This window comes from Akebia trifoliata, chromosome 14 (assembly GCF_017979445.1).
Source record: "Akebia trifoliata isolate Shusen 1 chromosome 14, ASM1797944v1, whole genome shotgun sequence".
NCBI classification, from domain to species: domain Eukaryota; kingdom Viridiplantae; phylum Streptophyta; class Magnoliopsida; order Ranunculales; family Lardizabalaceae; genus Akebia; species Akebia trifoliata.
In genome coordinates, this window is record NC_141388.1 from 33,424,190 (window position 1) to 33,447,677 (window position 23,488).

Consider the following 23,488-nt stretch of genomic DNA (forward strand, 5'->3'; position numbering starts at 1 on the left):
TTGAGTGATTCTCTATCTCTTCGATTTATTCTAGCTCGACTGTGAGAAATGAAATCCGATTGTAGTGTAATTCTACCCCTTTTCAAGAGATCAGACTTTTGGAGTAGTTGGTTGCTTAACAAGTTTGCTTACTATTGAATATTTTTTATAGGTAATGTAACTTCAAATTCCCGATTTATTTTTTTCTTTGAGCTAATTCAATCTGTAGCTATTTTCTTTTACAAATTTCAGTACGATTTGGGTTCTGAATATCGTATTCAAGCAACGATCACTATCTCAATATTTTTTTTCGTGTTCTAGTTTCATTTATTGATTGCTAGATTTATTTATTTTTAGACTTTTACTTGGATTTGGTGCTCTTAGGGGTTCTCTCAAGTCTCAACACCAAAATTTGACTTCATTACTTCAGCTTTGAAGTAGAAATACCAGGCTTTAGGTTTTCTACTTGTACTTTTTTTTTTCTTATGTATTAGTAGGTGTTGGTTTTAAGATGCAATTGTGATCATGCTCTGATTTCATTGTTACATGTTTTTTTTTTTTAATCGATAAGCTGAGGCTATAAAGGGCCCCACCCTAATATATTAAAAAACAAAATAGGCTAAAGCCGAAAAAATCAAATATTCAAATCCTCCAAGAGGATATTATACAACTCCACTGGAGCGTTCGAAGAATCAAAGAAATTTAAAATATCATGAGACGCACCCCTCCTAGCTAACTAATCGGCTGCTTTGTTTGATTCTCTCCATGAAAACTCCAACTCAACGGAATTGAAGGTACACATAGCAGCTTTGATCTCTCTGACTATATTTATAACTCTCCACGGTGTATTCCATTCTTCCTTAATCCCTTGGATTGCAATTAGCGAATCTGAATTTACAATTACATCCAAGTAACATCTCATCCTTAAGTGATTCAATCCATGAAGAATTGCCTCTAGCTCTATAGTTACAACATTTGTATGCATTGAAAGACCAAAACCAGCGGTAAGCAATTCACCACTACTATTCCTTGCTATAAAACCAATTCCAGCACCATTATCTGATAATGACCCATCAGTGTTCAGCTTTATCACCTTCATTGGAGGAGGTTTCCATAGAACCACTCTATCCTCCTTAACAACCAGCGTTCCATTGCAACCCCATATCTGGACCAATTGAATAATAGCAGATTTAGACGTTTTTATTCCTTCAAGCTTTCCACACACATCAGCCATAATCATTTGGTTGATCTGCTGCACATTTACTTCTTTTTCCTCGAAAATTCGTCTATTCCTCTCACGCCAAATATGGTAAATAATTGAGCAAAACAAAATGCTCAACACGTTCAAAATATTCAATTGTGTAGCAACAAAATTAGCTTCCTCTCTTATGCTACCCACCATATGTCTAGTTATTCCAGCCCAATTTAAAATTTTTTTCCAGCTTTCACTCGAATAGCTACATTTGAAGAAAATATGTTCATTATCCTCCATATCTCTATAGCACAACACGCAGCGAGATACTATCAATAACCCTCTCTTCCTCAGATTCTCTACTGTTAACAGACATTTATTTATTGCAAGCCAAGCAATAAAGGAATGTCATGGAATCTTCAGCTTATTCCAAACAACCTTATGCCAATTTATCTCTGCTTCATGTCTCCTAATTGAATCCCAAGCTGATTTTAAAGTGAAACTTCCATTCGAAGTTTCCTTCCATACTTTCTTATCTCGTTCATTCAACCATGAAGGATGATGATTTTCGACTAGATTTGTAATCTCATTTAATCGAAGCTCATCTCTGACTAGGCCCTCCCATCCATTATTCCCCACAAAATCAGAAACCAACTCATTAACATTACTATTCATACGAACCATAGATCTTCTCCCAAATCGATCAATCAATGTGCCCCCTTCTAACCACGGATCATTCCAAAACTGGATTGAGGACCTATCCCCCATTAAAAATCGAATATGATTTTTAGAAACATCTTGAACTTTCAGAATACCCCTCCACGCCCAAGAGGAATCATTTGGAGGATTACATCTCCAAATACTCTCATTTTTAACATACTTCTTTCTCATCCAATCGCTCCACAGACTACTATTATTTATTATTTTCTAGAAAAGTTTCATTTCCCCAATGGTATTCCAATCTTTGATCCTTCTAATTCTGAGTCCACCTTCTTTAAAAGGTCGACAAACCTTCAACCAACTAACTGAATGAAAGGACCTTCTAGAATAGGAACCACTCCAAAGGAAATTATTCAACAAAGACTCGATTTTATTAATAACCCCTTTCGACAAAGAGAAACAAGTAAACCAATAAATTTGAAAAGAAAAAAGAATCGATTTAATGAGCTCAAGTCTACCCACAAAAGATAAAAAAAGAAGATTTCCAGCCCTCTATTAGCTTTTGAATTTTCTCAATTAAAGGATAACACATGGACAAAGTCAACCTAGAGGAAAACAAAGGAAGGCCTAAATACCGAATCGGAAGATTTCCTTTTCTAAAAGACAGAGTTTAGAGAATTAGGTCCTTGTTTGTACACGAACTACTAAAAAATAAGTTACTTTTTTCAACATTGGTTTGAAGGCCAGAAATATTAAAGAAGTCTTCAAGAAGAATTTTGATGTTGGATGCCGAAATCACACTATTCTTAGAAAATAAAACAATATCTTCTGCAAATAGGAGATGAGAAATGTGTGAACTATTATTCAAAGAAGGAATAGAGATGAGCTTATGCGCAATTCTATCCTCAAGAATACAAGTAAAGGCTTCCATAACAATAGTAAATAAATAAGGGGAGATAGGGTCCCCTTATCTTAATCCACACTTATTAGGAAAATACCCAAACGAAGACTCATTAAGAACAATTGAAAAACGAGGAGAGGTAATACATTCCCTAATCCAAGAAATTCAAATTTAGTCACAACCCAATTGGTCAAGAATATTCAAAACAAAATCTCAGTGAACTTTATCATAAGCTTTTTTTAAATCAACTTTAAGTGAGAAGAAGGGCGAGCTAGAATTAAAATGGGAATTTCGAAAGAACTCATGGGCTAAGAGAATATAATCAGAAATATTTCTCCCTTTGACAAAAGTAGACTGATTCAAGCTAATGATAGACGATAACAAATTCGAAAGATGATTAGCCATAATTTTATTTATTACTTTGTAAACAAAGTTACAAAGCGAAATAGGTCGAAATCTGTCTAATTTGTTAGCATCTCTTTCTATGGAAATAAGGACAATAAGAGTAGAATTCAATTCCCTAAGCAATTTCCCATGAGAAAAAAAATTCAAAATGGCACAAATAAAGTCCTCTCCAACAATATCCTAAAAAGACATAAAAAACTCCGCACAAAACCCATCCGGACCCAAGGCTTTGTTTAAAGAAAATTGGAAAACAACAGATTTAATTTCCTCTCTAGAAATAGAACTAGATAACAACTTTGATTGGTCCAAAGTAAGTCTATTTTTAAAAGGAATAGAAGGACAAGGGGAGTTAGAGGTTGAAGAAAATACCTTCTGGAAATAATCAATAGCCTAGTCCCCAATCTGCTCATGAAATATTGTATTTTCATTAATGTTTCATTCCTCAAGTTTATATTTCATTGTGTCTTTTTTTATTATTTTTCTATTGTCCCTGTACAGCTTTACAGTTTTTGTATTTTTTTCTACAAAAATGTTAGTCTTTCCTCTTCCCAATTTGGGCTTTTATTATTTTGCTTCTCTTTTTAATTAGGTTTATTGGGTTTTCCTTGTGTCTGGGATTTTGTGGATGTCCATTTATGTTAAGAAACTTTTTCGTCTTCTTTGTTTGGATACATTTTTAATTTGTTCCGGTTGGTTTTAAATACGGGATTCCACTTGCTTCTATGAACTTCCTTTTATTCTCTTCGGAAACCCAAATTCTCATTTGCCGTACTTTGTTTAAATAATTATCATTCTTCTTGAATGTGTACTTTATGGTTCATGTTTTATTCCATCTGGTTTTATGTTTGTTCTTGTATATTCATGGGTTTTAATGTTCCATTTTTTTCATAAAAATGTCTTTCCAGTGTGTTCAGTTAGCTTCTTCAAGTATTTCTAAATGTGTTCTTCATTGAATTTCTCTCTTTTGATTTTTGTTTGTTTGCATCTTGTAATTGTATCTTCTGTTTGACATACATGGCTATTTTTCTATTAAATCTGAGCCAGTAATAGTCGAATTGATTTGATGAAGAAAGATAAAAATGACACTTAAGCAGAAAAAGGAGTATTAATTTTTTTTGTAACCTTTTGAAGATACCATAGCCATGGCTGCCAACAACCAACATGTCTGCATGGTGATTCTCTACCACTTCGCATAGCACATTTCTAGCATCCCTTTCGCACAGCTCCGTTTCAAAATCCGTAATCTTGTACAGAAAAAACAAGATCTAATAAGAAGATATGTGAGGGAAAGGGGATGGATGAACTTTTAATTTAATTAAAGAAGAGTCTTCTGATTCAGTTTATAAAATGGCATATCGTTCTGTTCTATTCTGTCCTGTGAGATCCCCACGAGCCATCATTTTCCTTTAAAGAATGTGTAGAATGAATTTTGTTAATTGAGTTATCTATGAATTGACACTGATTTGTTGTGGCAAAGCTCTTTAGCTTTTTCCAAGACTGATGTTGCAATTTTCTTCAGATCTAATTCAAACATTAGGAGAACATCTCCTATCCCTTTTTTCCTCAAAAAAGAAAAAGAAATTGACTAATGAAGTATATAAATATATAGCAAAGTAAAGTATAATAATTAAGAAAGAATGATAATAATAAGAGGAGAGGCAATTAATTTAATTACCAGGGCCAGCGAATTGGAGGATGGAAAGTGCGGAGACCTTAACATGAAAGATGATGAGCTTGAAAGGAGAGGCCGATTGGGTGTCGGTGGGGATAAGCAGATGGTCAAGAGTCCATTCCTAGGAGTAGAAGCTCTCCCTACTATCATCCACACCAATTACTATTACTTTCTTCATCATTATTCCATTCTATTTTAATTAATTACCACACCACAACACACTAGAGTCTAGACTACTATTCTCTCGTTCAATCCTTCCTTTGATTATTACTTCTTGGGTTAGTTCATAATTTAGTTTAGAACACTGATGTCATGATCCCATTGATAAATAATACAATATTATCTCATCTCAGCTGTTAGATGTGGAATATGTTGTTTTGCGTTATTGTTCTCCAATCCAATCCAGTGAAAAGGAGAATGATTAGGTGTACACACAAGTGACACTCTGCCTGCAATATGATTTTGTTTATTTTTTGCTGGTTTTCTATTTTGGGATATTCTCAAATGGGGTTAGTAGACATGTCTCATCAAGACCTACTGTTGTGAACATTGAAGCTATTTTGTCTTTTGATTCTACTATTGGGAATGTTGCCAAGATTGCAATGGAGGTAACATTTGAAGATGTGAATTTCAATTCCAATGTTCTTAGTGGAATCAAACCGATACTTACACTGCAGGATTTCATTTGTAGTAGATTCCGTGACATTGTAGAAGGTAATTCATTTCTAACAACTCTTATTAAATATTGCTCATGAGAAGAACAAGCTCGTCTTTAAACAAAAAGACTCTAAAAAGATTAAACCTAAAACCTTTTCTTTATATTCAAAAATACCACTCTAAGTTGTTCAAGCTCAATCCCAAAGAGAGACAATTTTCTACAAAGTCTTAATGAAGATCAAGCTTAATTAAAGCTATTCAAAAAATTAATCTCTTTCTCAATCAACTAAAGTCAAGTCTAGAGAAAAAAAGAAGTCGTAAAGCTCTTCTTCATAGTCAATATTTACCCCCAATTTCTAGTGATTAATTAATATTAATTTGGTTAATATTTCCTAATTAATTGAATTTTCATTCTTGTGGGTGTCAGAAGTTCAAAATAGGAGAAAAAGACTAAAGATGGATTTTTGGTGAATAAAATATGCAAAAGAGTAGAGGAGTAATTATAAGACAAGTCAAAGGAATAGCTAAAGAAAGAAATAAAGAATCTTTGGACATTTTATCCTCAAGTTATCTCATGTAGACAGTAATTCTTGAATTCATCATTTGTCATTTATGAAGAGAAAAACTTAGCTATTTTGGGGAAGCTGGATTTCACCAATAATTCTTCTGCTAGAGAGAGAAACTACCAAAAGAAAAGTTTAGGAAGATTCAAGCATCTCCCTTTGTGGGAGAAGATAGAAGAATCTCCATACTTTCTATGTGTAGATTTTCCTTTAGGAGAGTATGGCGGCTTTCTTAGCTGATTCTTGGAAAGATCTTTTAAAAGGAAAAAATCATGCATTGATTGATAAGTCCCTTGATTTTTTTCCTCAATCTTTACAGAGGTATACGGTTGTACTTCTAGAGGATGAAATTATCTCTGAAGGATTAAGATGGGAAAACACTTTGGTTGGATATCTTTTGGGAAAACGTCCTTATTTTCAAGGATTGAAAATGGCGGTTCAAAGGATGTGAAAAATTAAGGGTAACATGGAGGTGTTATCTATGGAAGATGGATTCTTCTTATTTAAGTTCAATAATTCTGAGGACTGTAATATGGTGCTGAATTCATCAATATAGAGCATTGGAGGTAGGCCATTAATTCTAAGAAAATGGTCAGTGAATGTTAAACCTATGCGTGAAATGTTCTATTCAATTCCTATATGGATTCGACTTCCTCAGTTACCAATTCAATATTGGTCTCCGATATGTTTGGGGAAAATAGGTAGTTGAATTGGAATACCTTTGCATTCCGATGAGGCAACTGCTAACAGACCTCGACTTGGTTTTGCACGTATCTGTGTAGAGATTGATTGTTCTAACATTTTCCCAGAGATAATCATTCTTGAAAGGGAGAATGGGGAGAAATTTAATCAAAAAGTTACTTATGAATGGTAGCCTACACCTTGCAAGGTCTGTGCAATTTTTGCTCACAGTTATAATCGATGTCCGAAACAAAAGAAGATTAATACTGCTAGAATTCATACGGCATGGGCTGCAAAGTCGGCTAAGATGACAGTGGAGACTAAAGGTGTTATGGGGGAGAAAGTTGTGGAAGAAGAACCAAAGCAAGGTGAAAGTTTGGTTGAGGTAGCAAGCGGAGGTGTGGCTGAAAGAGAAGGTGCAGGCATGAATGAAGGTGCAGGCATGGCTGAGATTATTGAGGAAGAAGACGATGACATGGCAAAAATAGATAACGAAAATTTAGGTGATTTGAATTCAAATTCAAAAGTTGGGTCGAGTGAAGAGGGAAAATCGGTGTTGGTGGTGAAAAGTACTGATTTTTTACCTTATTTTTCTCCAACGAAAGAAGGGTGGAACGTGGTTAGCAGACGTGGGTCGATCTCAAATACAAAGAAATCTGGGTCGGGTCTGGGCAATCAGGCTGGAGCGGATACGGCTGAGGAGAATATAACTAATGCTACCAATCTCGAGGTAGTTTTAAACATCCAACCTATGAGGATCTCAAATGCTTTCCAGGCTTTAGGAAAAGAAGATGTAACACAGCAGGCTAACTCAGGTCTGATTGCTGAAGACAACTGCAATGGATCGACAAATTTACAGAGTGAAGATCATGATATTGGCTGTAAAATGACTATGTTATCTGGAAAAAAACATAGCATGAAAAATACAAGGAAAAAACATGTGGTTGAGGCTGTCAGTAGATCCACATGTTCAAGGCCTACCCTTATCGAGGGAAATACGATTAAACTGTTATAATGTCTATTATAATTTGGAATGTTAGAGGGTTAAATTACGCTCGAAAGAGGAAGGCAATTTGTGATTTTATTAAAGAGGAGAAAGTTGAGCTGATGGGTCTTTGTGAAACCAAAGTTCAGGAGGTAGATGTTTTGAAATTTCAGAAATGGTTGGGTAGATCTTGGAAATTCATCGAAAATTATGCATCTCATTATTATGGACGAATTTGGGTGGGATAGAATCCTCTGAGTTTCTTTGTTAAAAAATTATTCGAATCAAATCAAGTCATTCATTGCAAAGTAACTCGGTTGAGGGATGGATTTGTGAGTTGTATGTCGTTTGTTTATGCGGGAAATTATGAGATTGATCGTAGAATGTTGTGGAATGATCTTAGGCTCCTTGTCATTCAAGACCCATGGATTATTTTGGGTGATTTCAATATAGTCAGATTTCAAGAAGAGAAGGTTGAAGGTAGACCTGCTTCATGCTGTGCAATGCAGGATTTTAATAATTTTATTAATTTGATTGGAATGTAGGATCTAATGACAAATGATGATTGATTTTCTTGGACAAATAAATCGATGGGCGAATGACGGATTTTATGTAGATTGGACAGGGCTTTAATCAATCTACCTTGGTTGATTAAATTTCCTCAGATGAGGTTAAGCTATCTACCTTGTGGTGTTTCAGATCATTCTCCACTAAAATTTATGTTTCCAAATAATTCATTGGGAGGTCCCAAAGTTTTCAAATTCTTCGCTGTGTGGATTGGAAAACCAAGTTTTAGGGAGTTGATACTTGAATCTTGGAATCACGAAATTAGGGGCACTCCTATGTTTAAACTCACTAGGAAGCTTCGGATGGTTAAATACTCGATCAGATAATGAAACAAAAAATAGTTTGGTATTATTCATGACCGAAAAGAAAAAGCTAAGGAGAAGCTGTATCAAATTCAAAAAGAAATTCAGAAACAACCTTTGGAGAGTTCGTTGCAGAATCAGGAGGTGGAAGCATTGAGGGCTTACAATGAGGAAATCGATACTTAAGAACAATTGTATAGGCAGAAGTCGAAGGTTCAGTGGCTTAAAAAGGGGGACAGAAATACCATATTTTTTTACTCTTCAATGGCGTCAAACATTGTAAGGAACAGTATAGTGGAGTTGGAAACTGATCAAGGAGTTATGCTCAAAGATGAAGATAATATTGGAGCTTGGGCAACAAAGTATTATACTTCAATGTTCAGCAATCTGAATCAGTTTGTAAGTACTCCAGTGCCATTTATTTCTAAATTTTCTATAGATCATGTGAATATTTTATCGAGACCTATTAGTAAGGAGGAGATAAAATCTGTCATTTTTTATTCCCCAAGAAATAAATCTCCAGGTCCGGATGGGTTTGGAGTGGAATTCTTCATCAGTTTGTGAGATGTTGTTGGGGATGATGTGTGTACAGCGGTGATTGATTTTTTCAATAAAGGGAAATTGCTAAAAGAGATTAATGCAACGCTAATTTGTTTGATCCCTAAGGAAGAGAATGCCAATCGCCTTGAAAACTTTAGACCAATTTCCCTTTGCAGCTTCACTTATAAAACCATTTCCAAGTTGTTAGCAAATAGATTAGCAACCTGTCTTCCTCAAATAATTTCTTCTAACCAATTGGCTTTTGTCAAAAGTAGAAAAATTCAGGATAACATTCTGCTAGCCCATGAAATGGTTCATAATTATCATAGTCCATTTTCTCCGCAGTCTTTTTGTGTAAAAATAGATATTAGGAAAGCCTATGATTGTGTCAATTGGGATTTTTTGAAGTCGATTCTCCATCAATTAGGTTGTCCTATTATTTAGATTGATAGAGTAATGGAATATGTTTCCACTCCAAGTTTTTCAATTCTTATTAATGGATCTTCCTATGGGTTTTTTAGGAGTAAGAGAGGGTTGCGTCAAGGAGACCCACTATCTCCTTATTTGTTTACACTAGTTATGGAAGCCTTTTCTTGTATTCTAAATCAAAAAATTGCTTCAAATCAATTGTGTATTCCTACTATTTCAAGCGTTCCAGGAGTGTCCCATTTGATTTTTGCGGATGATGTCTTGATCTTTGCAAATAATGATGTATATTCAGCTTCATCTATTCGAGATGTCTTGAATCTCTTATATAATGTTTCCGGTCTTAAAGTTAATGAGGATAAGAGTCAAGTATTTTTTAGTGAATCCTGCAAAAATCAGAATCATATTCTTTCGCTTCTTGGTTTTTCAAAAGGGAACTTTCCTATTAAATATTTAGGTCTCCCCTTATTTTCCTCTAGATTAACTCACTCACTTTGTCAACCTTTGATTGATAAAGTTTTCAAAAGGGTAGAGGGGTGAAAATCTAAATTGTTATCTTATGCAGGGAGATTAAAGCTCATTAAATCGGTTATATCGAGTTTCCAAATATATTGGTCGGCTTCTTTCAATATCCCGGTGAGTGTCTTGACAAAAATTGAGATTATTCTTAACAATTTCTTATGGAGTGGTCCTTCCCTAGTTTGTTCTATCCATTCTATTAGTTGGGGAAAAATTTGCAAATCCTTTGATAAGAGAGGTATTGGCATTCGACGACTTAGGGATATTAATAAAATTGGCAGGACTAAATTATTTTGGCGCTTGTTGAAAAATAATTCTTTTTGGACGGATGGATGAGAGCTCGATATGTGGGAGAGGAGGATATTTGGGGATGCCAACCTCCAAATAATGTTTCTTGGGCATGGAGGGGTATCTTGAAAGAAAGAGAGTTTGTGAGGAAGCATGTTCGATTCTTGATTGGAGATGGTGAAGACAGTAGTATATGGAGAAACCCTTAGTTACATGAAGGGAGCATTATTTCCAGATTTGAAAATCGAATTATTAATCAATTCGATAGCCATAAGAATGTAGTGATTCGCGATTTCATTATAGAGAACAGATGGGTGTTTTCGAGACCATATAATGATCGTATGGTAGAAATTATCGATATTATTTCAGCTACTCGAGTTCCTAAGATGCTATTACAAGATAGAATAGTATGGAGATTAACAACAAATGGTCTATTTTCTTCAAAATCAGCCTATGAAGTGTTAGATGAAGAACGGGAGTCAGTGGGGTGGAGAAAGATTATATGGAGTAATAAGGGCATTCCACAATATTCTTTTATTGCTTGGTTAGCAATCAAAAAGAAATTATTGACTGTGGAAAACCTTACTAAGAGAGGTTTTAAATGGGTATCTAGGTATGTATTGTGCTATAACAATCAGGAGATAAATGATCACATTTTTTTTCAATGTCCATATACTAGATGGATATGGAAACAATGTTTGCAAAGGTTTGAAATAATAAGAGTTGGTATGGGAAAAATTGAGGAGGAAGTGCAGGTTATTAACAATATTTTGTTTCAGGAAAAACATATTAAACAGATGTTGTATTTAACGTTTTGTGCAGTGATCTACCTATGCTGGAAAGAAAGAAATCAGTGGCTTTTTACTGAATTGTTTGTTCAAAAAGAGGTGATTCTAAAACAAATGGAAGAGGTAGTGAGGCTTCGGTTTGATGGGATGAAAGTTGTCAATAAAAATATAGAAGTAACGCTGCAAATCTTGAAGAACTGGTCATGTGGATTTTCTTTGTTACCAAATATAGTTCAACGACTCTCGTGGGTTCCCCTAGTGGACAACGTGTTGAAGATAAATGCTGATGAATCATTATCAAGTCAAGGGGCTGGTTTTGAATTCATTGGGAAATATAAAAATGGAGTTATTCATTTTGCTATTTGGAGTAATAGCGAGGGAGGAGACATAATTCAAATTGAATTTCAATCAATACTTGAAGCTATGCGTTTTGCAACAATGAGAGAATTCAAATGAATTCTGATCTCATCAGATTCATTGTATTCTATTAAGTGCATAAATGGTGAGACTAGTCCTTAATGGAAGTATGCTGAAATGTTGATGGAGTTTGCAGTCATAGCCCGAGACTTTGATGAATGTAATTTTGAATTCCAATGGAGAAAAGTAAACAGGGCAGCGGATTTTTTTAGCGAAATTGGGGGTTGATTCGGATAGGTTTTTAATATTTCAGGATAATTCTAATATTCCTTATGATCTTCTAAGAATTGTTGAAGAAGATAATGCTTGTATCTACACTCGTTAATAGTGTTTTTAAGGAGGGGACTCTTCAACCCCGGCTTATCAATAAAAATAAAATAAAGAAGTAAAGAAAAATTTTCAAAAAGTGAAAATCTCTACACATTCTCTTATATAAAAACAATAAAAAAAAATGTCATATTTTATCTTATTCTAAAAGACCTCATACATCTCTCTCACATCTTTTTTGTTTCTATTTTTCTCTCTTTCATTTACATGTTAAATTATCTTTCCTCCCCATCCTCTCATCGTCTATTTTTATTTATTTCAATTTTTTTCTATTCTCCTACTATTATTTATTTCTCTGAACTTTTTAATATTGTTCTTTTTCTTCTTCTCCAATCTTCCTTTCTAGTCTTTATCCCTCTTTAATTTATTTTAGTTTATTTTTCTAGATTTATTTAATAATTTTGATGGACTCGTTTATGGAGATTGTTGACTAAAATTCTAACTAGGATTAAAGGTGAAACTTGAAGATTGTAATTTTATTTTGATCTAATAATAATAGATTAATATTTATATTTTTTGGATTGATATAAGGTGAGTTAATTATTTTTGTTTAATTTTATATATATAAATTCATTTTGAGTTTTTGTCTACGATCATCACATTGAATGCTTGAAATTTTTCTTAATTTACTGTAGATGATTATTATATTGATTGCTTAAGGAATCTCTTTGGTATGTGAATATGCTATACATGACAACCTTATATTTTAAAAATTAATTTTGATTTAATTGTTGTATCATCCGGTTAGGGAGAATCTTTATTCAAAACTAATAAAAAAAAGTTAAATAAATAAAATTATCATTTTTTAATAAATCTCTGATGCCCTAACTTTTTTAATCCCTTTTTTTTTAATCTTTTAATTTTTATTCCATACGTAAATGTGAAAAATCACATTTTTCATAGTTTAAGTCAAATTTTCTTTCACCTCATCCGTATTTTTTTTTTTATTTTTACACAATCCCCATGGATCGGACTTTCGATATTTTATTACTTCGCTACAACCCTACACTTGGGGTATTTAACTTACATTATTTCAATTATAACAAGTTTTTCATGCCGTTGTCGAGGATTGACGTAATTATCTATTCGGATCGAGTAGAATCGAGAATATTTTCTAATTTTCTTAGTTTTTCTTCTTCTTTTATTTTTTTTTAATTTTTTTAATTTTTTTATTTCACTTTAGTTTTTATTTTGCAATTTAAAATTTTTGTTTTATCTTGAAGAGATGTATCTTTAAGGCAAAACGAATAAGAAGATCAAACTTTCTTCAAGACTAATTTAGAAGTACATTATTATTAATTTAGGTTTATATTTTTTAGTAATACTTTTTTTTACTAATTTTTTTTTTAATTATCTGAAAAGGCCCGGATTGTAATAGAATTAAGAACGAAATGACAGTGGAACGCAATTATCTCAACTCTTTGGTGTCATACACCGTAATTGGTGTCAATGGTTCAATTCGACTCAACAAGGCATCCCACATCCAGAATGGGAGGTAAGTATCTTTTGACACCCACACCTTCTTGTCAGTGGGTTATTGTATTACCTTTTTTATTATTATCAATTGTACACGTTTAGTGCACCAATACCTTTAGTTTAGAAAGCACCTCTATGGGGTGGCGTACAATAAGATAGGGATTGAATTTCAACACCAACTCTTTCCCTTCAGGTTCAATAAAAATTGACTCACATCACTCAACAACCCTAATTAAAATTTGCATAACTAAATACCAGCCTTAACACTCATTAGGAGAAGCCTCACTTAGAGTTAGCCCAATAGTTTTTTTTATCCTTAATCGGTATCTAGCCTCGGTGCTAAAGACAAAAATTATAAGTGTGTTTTTAACACTGTCCTTTCCTCTAGTTGATCAAACTGGTTAATTTTGATGTTAGAAATCCGAGTTGGAAGGCTTGTTGCTCAATTTTGCCCAATTATGAGCAATCTAGTTATTAGAATCTCATTAGTTGTTAGGTTGTTTACTATCTTATTCTTATTTTGTGTGCTTAACCTTCACTAACTTCGAAGATAGTTTTTTTTGTCTTTATTCATTGCATGATTATTTTGGAGTGGGATCAAACAAATCACTTACAAATAAATAAATTGATAGCTTTTGTTGAAAATCAAAACTTAATTAAAGATAATCCAAAAAATCATAAATAATATGGTTGATTTGGAAAGTAATCAGGATACAACGAAGTTCAGAATGATATGCCAAAATCTCTAAGGGAATATTCGCAACCTAAAAGAATGGATACTCCTTCTTGTACAAAATTTCCTACTAATACGGAAATATTTGACTTGAAACCAAGGTAATCCAGTTACTTCTTAAATTACATGGCTTAGACTCTGAAAGTCATTACCTACACCTTAAGGAATTTGATGACGTGTGTGCAATCTCACACTATGCCAATGTGACCTTAAATGTAGTAAGATTTAAACTTTTTTCATTCTCTTTGAAAGAAAAATTCAAGGCATAACATAACTCCTTTAGACCAAGATCCATTGGAACTGAGCAAAAAATGACTAGGGAATTTTTGAAAACGTTTTTCCCTAGTCATGAGAGTAACACACTTAGAAGACAAATAATGAGTTTTGCTTTTAAAGAAAATGAAACTTTTTTTATATTTGGAAAATATTTAAGGATCTCTTACTATCTTGTCCACATCATGGCTACGAAAATTAGAGAGTGGTCAGTTTCTTATATAAGAAAGATAATAAAATCTACAAGAAAGTAAAATTTATCGACTTGGACTAGTAAATCTTCTACGATGTCTCTCGGTATTTTAATGGAACGATCTACAAGTTGTAAAGTGACTCGGGTGGGTTATAACTTACCTAAGCCTAATTGTGTATATATCGAGTAGGGTAAAAGATTAACACTCAGTCCTAAGTCCAATTATGCTTGTTCAATTTGGAAATTTCCTATGACACAAAATTTAAGGACATCCAGGATCCTTGTACTTAGGGGGGAGTATTATACTTAATGATTACATTTACTTGTTTCGTTAAAAAAGTTTTCTTTGTACATTGAGCTTATGCTTTACCATGTAAAGATCCTTGAAAATTTTAGCATATGACGGTATTTGCTGAATGGCATCTAATAATGGAATGTTGATTTTAACTTTTTTTAAAAATTTCCAAAATATCTTGATTGTTTGCATTTGGCTTTGTTGGAATTAATCTTTATGGAAATGGAGTCACAACCAATGGTTCATGCTCCTTAGCCTTATCCTCACACTTAGATTGCTTAGATTCCTTCAGTTATTCAACCTTAAGAATACTTTTATCAATTGTTTTTCCATTTCTAAGTATGATGATATACTTCATATGGTCAACTTTAGTGTCAAAAGAACTTGATTCTCCAACCACAAATTGGTCGTTAGGATTTGGTTGGGATTTGACAGGAAAAATGCCTTTTCTCCCTAACATTAAGACTTGAGGTCAATTTGTTCATAGTTGTTTAGAGGTCATGAATGGCATGCATATGCTGTTGGTTGATAGTTTTTTGTCCTTCCAAAAATGCTTACAATGTGTCCTCCAAGGTCTTTTTTCGATGAGGAATATAAGATGAATTTAAATGAAGGAGCCTTGTAAGATTGCTTGCATTCTACGTATTTTTCCAACTGAAGTTGGGATGATTACGCTAGTTCAAATTATATGTCATAGAATATGAAAAATTGAAAAGTTTTTTATACGTATTCACGGAATTTACTTGGTCATGCAACACTTCTTTAAAAGTGGAGATTGTGGAATAATCATGTGTAGCATTGTACACACCACATTTTTGCATCTGCTTGAGTTGACAATGTATCACCCGGTTGTTGTCGATTCCTAATGATGAACGCAGAATATGCAAAAACTCAAAAGCTTGTGAGAGGCCTATCCTGATTGTCTCTAATTTCTTTTTAGTCATCGTGATGTCACCTCTCTTTACTTGGCACGCTCAATGTAGAAATTATCTCTCGCGAGTCCCACACCTCCGAAATGTCTTGAAAGTACTTTCATTAGGTCAATGCTCTTTTGGATTCTACATCTGTATTAGACAAGTGGAAACCCCCTTTGAAAATTTACCACTTAATCCAAAAAAATCTACCCCATCTAGTGTCAAAACACCAAAACTTGACCTAAAATCATTATCGTCTGATTTTAAATATGCATTTTTAGGCTAAGAGAATACTTTTCCAGTGATTATTTCTCTACAACTAGAAAAATCAAGAAGGTAAATTATTGAATGTTCTGAAAAACCACAAGGAAGTTATATGATGGACTATTCCAGATATCAAAACAATTAATCATGCGATATGTACTCATAGAATTCATTTGGAATACTAGTCCAAACTATCTCGAGGGATGCAATGTAGGCTAAACCCTAACTTGAAAGAAGTGGTTAGAGCTTAAGTTCTCAAACTTTTATATGTGGATATCTTGAGGAAATTCGTAGGTCAACAAATAGAAGAATTTTTTTTAAGTTGGAATTTTTCAAAACCGATTACACCATTAAATCCGCATCAAAAAATTAATCGAAATAGACTATAAAATCACAAAAATTGAAATTCGAGACATATACCTTTTAATTAAAATAAAATAAATTGAATAATGACCGTTATGTCCCTTTAACATTATAATTATTAAAACTCACAAAAATTTCAGAATTAATCCTCTATTTCCTATGGAATTTAATTTTCCAACCCTACCAATTTTCCACCATTATTTTTCCATGGATTTCAAATTCCATGGAAAGTCACTTTCCATGCAATCAAACATATCTTAAGATTAAATGTGAATGTAAGGGCACGCGTTAAAGTGCATTAAATACACCTTGGGATCTAAATTTTGTATCGAAACTGCCCTCAAAAATTTTTTTTTTTTTTTTTTTTATATCAAAAATACCCCCAGATTCTTCTTCCCAAGGTGTATTTAATCCAATTTAGGGCACACGTTAACAAGACCCATTAGAAAATGGAGCACACTTAAGTCTTGCTTGGTACATCCACAAAATTTTACATCCGCCAAAAGTCTAGGGTTATGTGAAAACAAAGCGTCCATATAAATTTATATAGACCTCTCTAACATTAATTAGTTTTGATGCACAACATCATACATCGAACGGTTGAGATAGAATCAGTAAATGTCCCTTAGAGATTCAAATTTTGGGAATCTCTAGGGAACCTTATAAACCGTATATTCAGTGTACAAAATGCTTTTGAGTTACGTTTCAGCTCCATTCCCTCGTTGGGATAGCTTTAGGGGTCATGAATGGATTCAACATTGATACTGATGCCAGCATCGAGATCATTCCCAATTTTCTTGAAAGAAGAATCAAACATTAATTTCCACCGAACAGGTGACGAGGTTGGGCCAACCTTTGTCAGGATGAGACGATCCCTTGTCCTGCCCTATTGATGTGGGGTTTATGGGCTATTAAGTATTTCTTCCCTACCATCATGTGTAAGAGATGTACTAATTTGAGATTTTTCTTTACTTTCATCGTCATCATTAAAGTGAGAGAGTACTCTTTATGTTCAAAATATTCTGTTTTGTTGTTGCAATAAATATATGGTGTTTTTTCATTTATTTCTTTTCAAATTAAATTATAAACTTAAATAATTATTGGTTAATTAAATTTGATAAGCAAAAAGTATATAAATAAATCCATATTATCTGGTCAAATTACATTTATTTTAATGATTATTCTATTTAATTAATTTTAAATGTTTTTCATGTACAACTAGTGGGTGTCTTAATTAAGTTACAAATCTTTATTTTATATTGGAAAAATTACTTAAAGGACCTCGGTGGCCGGATGGATTTATTTTTAAACTGTCCCTAAGAATTTGATTGGACATTTTATAAACTTTTTATTTCTTAATGACCCCTCATAGTACGATTATATTTTCATTTATCCGTAGAGATGTAACGTCAACTATACAAATTATAAATATCTCTTCATAGTGGAGATTATAAACCAATAAGATCCCTCACAAGAATAGTATATATATTTTATTAAATTATCAATCATGATGGTGACTCCCACATGGTTTAGTTTCAACTTCCAAGAAAGCTTTATTTCGAATAGAATTCAATATATCCAAAATTTACATTCCAAGACGAGTTCAACTTATTTGATGGTTTTCAAATCAAATTACTAATGCAAAATAAACAATTTAATGTGGGGTTGATGAAATCCCATTACATTAGGATCGTATGCAAGGCACGCAATCAAAGAGAATGTATGACACATGTATTTAATTGATCGAAAAATAAATAAATGTTAGGAGTACGGCGTAGCCAAATGTAGATGAGAAAGGGTTGTCGGTGGAAATAATTAATAAACGGCATGAAATAGGCAATGAAGGCACCGTCGCCTTAGTAACACATTATACAGGATGAAGTGCTCTGAATTAAATGGCATTTCATGTGCATACTTATAAATTTGCATATACAATCTGAACAATTCTCATGACGTTAAAGCATCAATTATAAACAAATCGAAAAGTCCTTAATGTGGATATATGGATAACTTTTAAATCAACCCTATAATCAAAACCACAAATGTATAATTGACTAATCAACTCCTTAATTGAAGGCCCATTACTCCTTTTTGATCGAAAGATCATGAATTGCAACAGAAGAAAATAGAAGAAAGATCAATTTGATGGAGCAAAAGTACATAATTTTCTCTAAGTACTTACTCTGAAAGAATTTATCATACATTCTATTTCACTAGTTAAATATAATATTTTGTTTGAAAAAATATTGACGATTTCTCATCACTCATATATATATATATATATATATATATATATATATATATATATATATATATATATATTTTTGCAAGTTACCATAATGATTATAATTTTTTATAATTTTAATTTATTTTTATTTAAATGATTAAAAATATTTTAAAAATATGCAGGTCAAAAGTTGAACCCTTTTTTAATTATTATTTTTATTTTTATTATCGAACACTTCAATGATTTACATGTTGATCCGCTCTTGAATGTTTTTGCAAATATGACAATATGGTAGCATACCAAACATACAAATACCTATAAAAAATTAATAATATATTTGCTTAAATATCCCACAAATTGCCCTTCAACTCTCTATCTAAATCTTTGAACTAAGGGTAAGATGGACTTTTGAGGATAATAATCTGATGCGGTAAAAATTAGGAAAAATTCGCTTCCGTGGTGGAATTATTCCAACTTGGATAGCGAAGGACAAGGCACGCCTAGTTGAAGAGAGGAATAGTCCGACCCACTTGCACAAAATACACAAATCCCCATGTGATCTGTACTTTTGTGATAGAATATGGCATTGTTGAGGGTGTCTTTCTATTCAATAAAAGATGGACACGTCACGAAAGAGGCAATTTGATATTAGATGGGCCCACATAAGAGCATGTCAAGGAGGGAAAGAAAAGCTTAAATACTAGTGTTGTAGAAGCAGTGAGAACAGCCGCGATTGAACGGCCACAAACTCATACGAAAAGGTGTAGAGAGAGAGAGAGAGAGGCGAAGAGCTTCTTATCGGGTACAGATTCTTCCTTTAATCTCTTTATTTATATTTTGTTAGAAAATGTGTAATTTTGTTTGAAGTTCGATTCATAATCTCTTCACGCTTGAGAGAGATTTTAGGTTAGATCTTAGGCTTTAAGACTCATATACAATTTCGATTTTTTTTTCTTCGTGTTTGTCATTGAGTTAGTCAAATCTCTGCGTTTCGCTGACAGATTGAGTCTCTCTCCTCTTTGTTAAGGCTCAGATTAAAAATCTAACATAGTTTAACAGAAAATGCATCCATTTTTGGTTTAAAAGCTTAGATTTTCGTTGTATTTTAAGGTATTTCTGTATTCTTCATCGTAGCAGAGACTCATATGAAGAGAATAAGAAAATTTAATAACAATTTCACCATTTTTAGGTTGAAATGTTAGATTTTTTTGTTATAAATCATATTATTTCCATTTTGGATCTGAATTAAGTGTTTTTCGATGTTTCTTCATCTACTCACAGAAAGACATTTAAAGAAACTAAGTCTGATTTAAGGTTTCTTTGGATCTACGATTATCCTTTCAGATAATTTGCTTTCTACCATTTCTTTGTAATTTCAATATATCCAACAAAAAAAAAGTTTATTGATTCAATTTTCTTATCTCATTGATGCCTCTGGTTTGTGTCCTCTCTCCTCTTCTCGATCTCTCCAATTGTTTTTTTATTTTATATTTTTATATATTTCTTTCTTATTGATAAACACCTTTCTTTAATATTTCCCGACTTTTTCTAACCTCAAACGATGGTTGAGAGAGAGCAACAAAGACGGCTGGAAATGAGATAAAAATAAATATTTCCTAGGGATACGTCATATATGCATAAATGGACGGTTGAGGCACGAGTTTCCTATTTATCTCTTTGTAAAGATATTATTGCCCTTTCAGACTTTCTCAACGCGCACTAAACTTACAGCTAAAAACTGTGAGATAAACACAGATTTTCCAAGGTAGTACAGATTTTTAGAAATATCTTCCTTGTCAAATATAGTGATGATGCAAATGTCTTTGATGCTAATATTTTACTGTGATTATGTGGTCTTTCCTTAACATGTGTCTTAAGGACATAATTTAAGATGCATTAAATACACCTTGAAAATATAATTCTTTTGTGAGCCACGTTCTCAAAGGGCGTACGTCTCTTAAGTCTTAACTTCTACCTTAAAACAAGACCATCGTCATCAACCAACAATACTCTGTTGGATGTGCTGGCTCTGTTTTTGGCATTTAGTTTTCCGGAAAGGGGTCCCTATACGTGTATATTTATGCTCTCTGACGTGGCATGCATAGAACCATAGATTTTTTTGTCGGGATACACAACTGTACATCTCGTAAAATATGTGTAGTTGAGTAATCTGAGGAAAATATCTATGCTTCGTCACGAAGCGTGTGTCAAAGTGGGCGTCAGAAAATCATTATTCATATTTAAATGTGGAGGACCACTCTTATACCTTTTTTGGAGAATGTGTGACACTATAAAATGTTCCTTAATGGACCCAGCTTTCCTTTAAGAGTCGCGATCTGCAACAGCGCTGGTGTCCCGTTCATTGTTTTAAAATTCATTTTAACATCTCGTCTTGTCCATGAACGAGATCTAGTCATCTCTGATGATTTTTTCGATATGTTTGAAATGTCTCGTTCAACAATAAAAAAAATGAACGTGAATTTTAAATTTCATCTAATACATTGACTTATCCATCTGTCTTGTATCTGGGCGATACCGAGACAAGGATACGTCTCGATCTCGGACGAGTTTTGAAACCATGGACCCGTTCCTATAAAAACTTTAGATTTATGCATGGCTCATTTTTGTCGAAATTCAGACATTTGATTAAGAGTCTGAGGTGTTTTAAATGCCAACTAAAACATGCCATGTGGAGACCTATCCTTATCCTATTTTATTGGAACGGGTCACTGTATTGAATCCTAGTCTTCCTTTAATAGATGTTCTCTCTTTCAAAAAGGAAAAAAAAAAAGTTAAGAAATCTAAGGTTTCCAACAAAACCCTTAGATTTGTATTTCAAACCTTCCCATCCCTCGTTTGACCTTAGACTTATATTTTAGTCATTCACATCTATACCGACTTCCTACAACATTGCATTGACGCGTTAGCGTGCATGGAACCATAAATGCTTTTCACTTGTATCTTAATAAAAAGCATCAAACTTCTTTGCCAACCTCACGTCAGCACAATGTTGCAGTAAGTCAGTTTTCATTCTAAATATATTATTCTTTATCACAACCAACCATTTTCGATGCCATACCTTGACATATATAAAATATATCTCATGCATTTTAATAGGATGTATCCTATTCAATACCATTTAATTGACACCTTTATTTTTTCAGGTGACCAGAATCTGACACAGTAACAACCTAACAATGGGCGCAGGAGGCCGTATGCCTGTTCCCACTACGAAGAAGGAAGTCCTTGACCGAGTCCCTTACTCAAAACCTCCATTCACACTAAGCGAAATCAAGAAAGCCATCCCTCCCCATTGCTTCCATCGCTCTATCCTCCGTTCCTTCTCCTACGTCTTCATCGACCTAACCATAGCTTTCCTCTTCTACTACTTCACCACATACTTCCCTCTCTTACCTCACCCTCTCTCCGTTCTCACTTGGCCAATCTACTGGATCCTACAAGGCTGTCTCCTCACTGGCGTATGGGTCATAGCCCATGAATGTGGCCACCATGCCTTCAGTGACTATCAATGGCTCGATGACACTGTCGGTTTCGTACTCCACTCTTTTCTCCTTGTCCCTTACTTCTCTTGGAAATACAGCCATCGTCGTCACCACTCCAACACGGCTTCTCTTGATAGAGACGAAGTCTTCGTCCCGAAACCCAAGTCGAAGATACCATGGTTCTCTAAATACCTCAACAACCCACCAGGCCGAGTTCTCACCCTAACAACCACACTTCTCTTAGGTTGGCCGTTATACTTAATGTTCAACGTTTCTGGTCGTCACTATGACCAATTCGCCTCACATTTCGATCCTAATGCACCAATCTATAGCGATCGTGAAAGATTACAAATATATTTATCTGATGCTGGAATTCTTGCCGTTTCTTACGGGCTTTTTTGTCTTTGTACCTTAAAAGGATTAAGTTGGGTTCTCTGTGTTTATGGAGTTCCTTTATTGATCGTTAATGGGTTTCTAGTTTTGATAACATTCTTACAGCATACACACCCTTCGTTGCCTCATTATGATTCCTCAGAGTGGGATTGGTTGAGAGGAGCTTTGGCGACCGTTGATAGAGATTATGGCGTGTTGAATAAGGTGTTTCATAACATCACAGACACACACGTGGCACATCATTTGTGTTCTACTATGCCACATTATCATGCAATGGAGGCTACTAAAGCGATTAGGCCAATACTTGGGGAGTATTACCAGTTTGATGGAACACCGTTTTATAAGGCTATGTGGAGAGAGGCAAGGGAGTGTCTGTATGTGGAGCCAGATGATGAAAATAATAAGGGAGTGTTCTGGTATCGAAACAAATTTGATAATTGATAAAGACAGAGTAGTTAAGTAAGGTAGGGTGTTTTTCCCTCTTTTGTTTGGGTTAATGTGTGTTTGGCAATTTAGATTGAAAGTAAACCTAAGGAGAGTTGCTTCTGATTCTTGTGGACTCATGGTCTGGTATGTAATGACCATCACTTCAATTTTGATTTATCCTCTCCACAAAGTATCTCCAAATTATATATGTATTATCGGGTTATGAATAAATCTTGATTATTGGATTTTGTTGAGATCATATGTGTTTATGCATGACTCATTTTCCATGACTCACCAAACTCGATCACTAAAATATATCAAAATCAAGTGATTTAGTTGAGTTTATGAGATTTTCATATTAATGGACGAGCAATTGAAGATTTACATGTCCATAATTCAATATATACATGTCATTGTTTTTAAAATTAATATTACAAATTAAATTTTTTGGGATGTACTAGAAATATAGTTATGCCTTGAGAATTTTGATTGCTTGGTTAAAAATATTAATTAAAATTTTATTTAAGAATCTATTTTATTAACTAATGTCAATAGAAAT

The 23,488-nt window shown here is 33.6% G+C and overlaps 2 protein-coding genes across 2 annotated transcripts; one reads left to right on the forward strand and one right to left on the reverse strand.

The window, feature by feature from the left end:
* Positions 1–715: 715 nt before the first annotated feature.
* Positions 716–1,213, reverse strand: LOC147386864 (uncharacterized). The gene has a single exon (XM_086424635.1). It carries the CDS (start codon positions 1,211–1,213, stop codon positions 716–718), a length of 498 nt encoding a protein of 165 aa, XP_086280761.1.
* Positions 1,214–19,250: 18,037 nt separating this feature from the next.
* Positions 19,251–23,183, forward strand: LOC147386865 (delta(12)-fatty-acid desaturase FAD2-like). The gene is made up of 2 exons (XM_086422662.1): positions 19,251–19,409; positions 21,772–23,183. The coding sequence occupies exon 2, from the start codon at positions 21,805–21,807 to the stop codon at positions 22,942–22,944; it is 1,140 nt and encodes a 379-aa protein (XP_086278788.1). The 5' UTR covers positions 19,251–19,409; positions 21,772–21,804; the 3' UTR covers positions 22,945–23,183.
* The last annotated feature ends 305 nt before the right edge of the window (positions 23,184–23,488 follow it).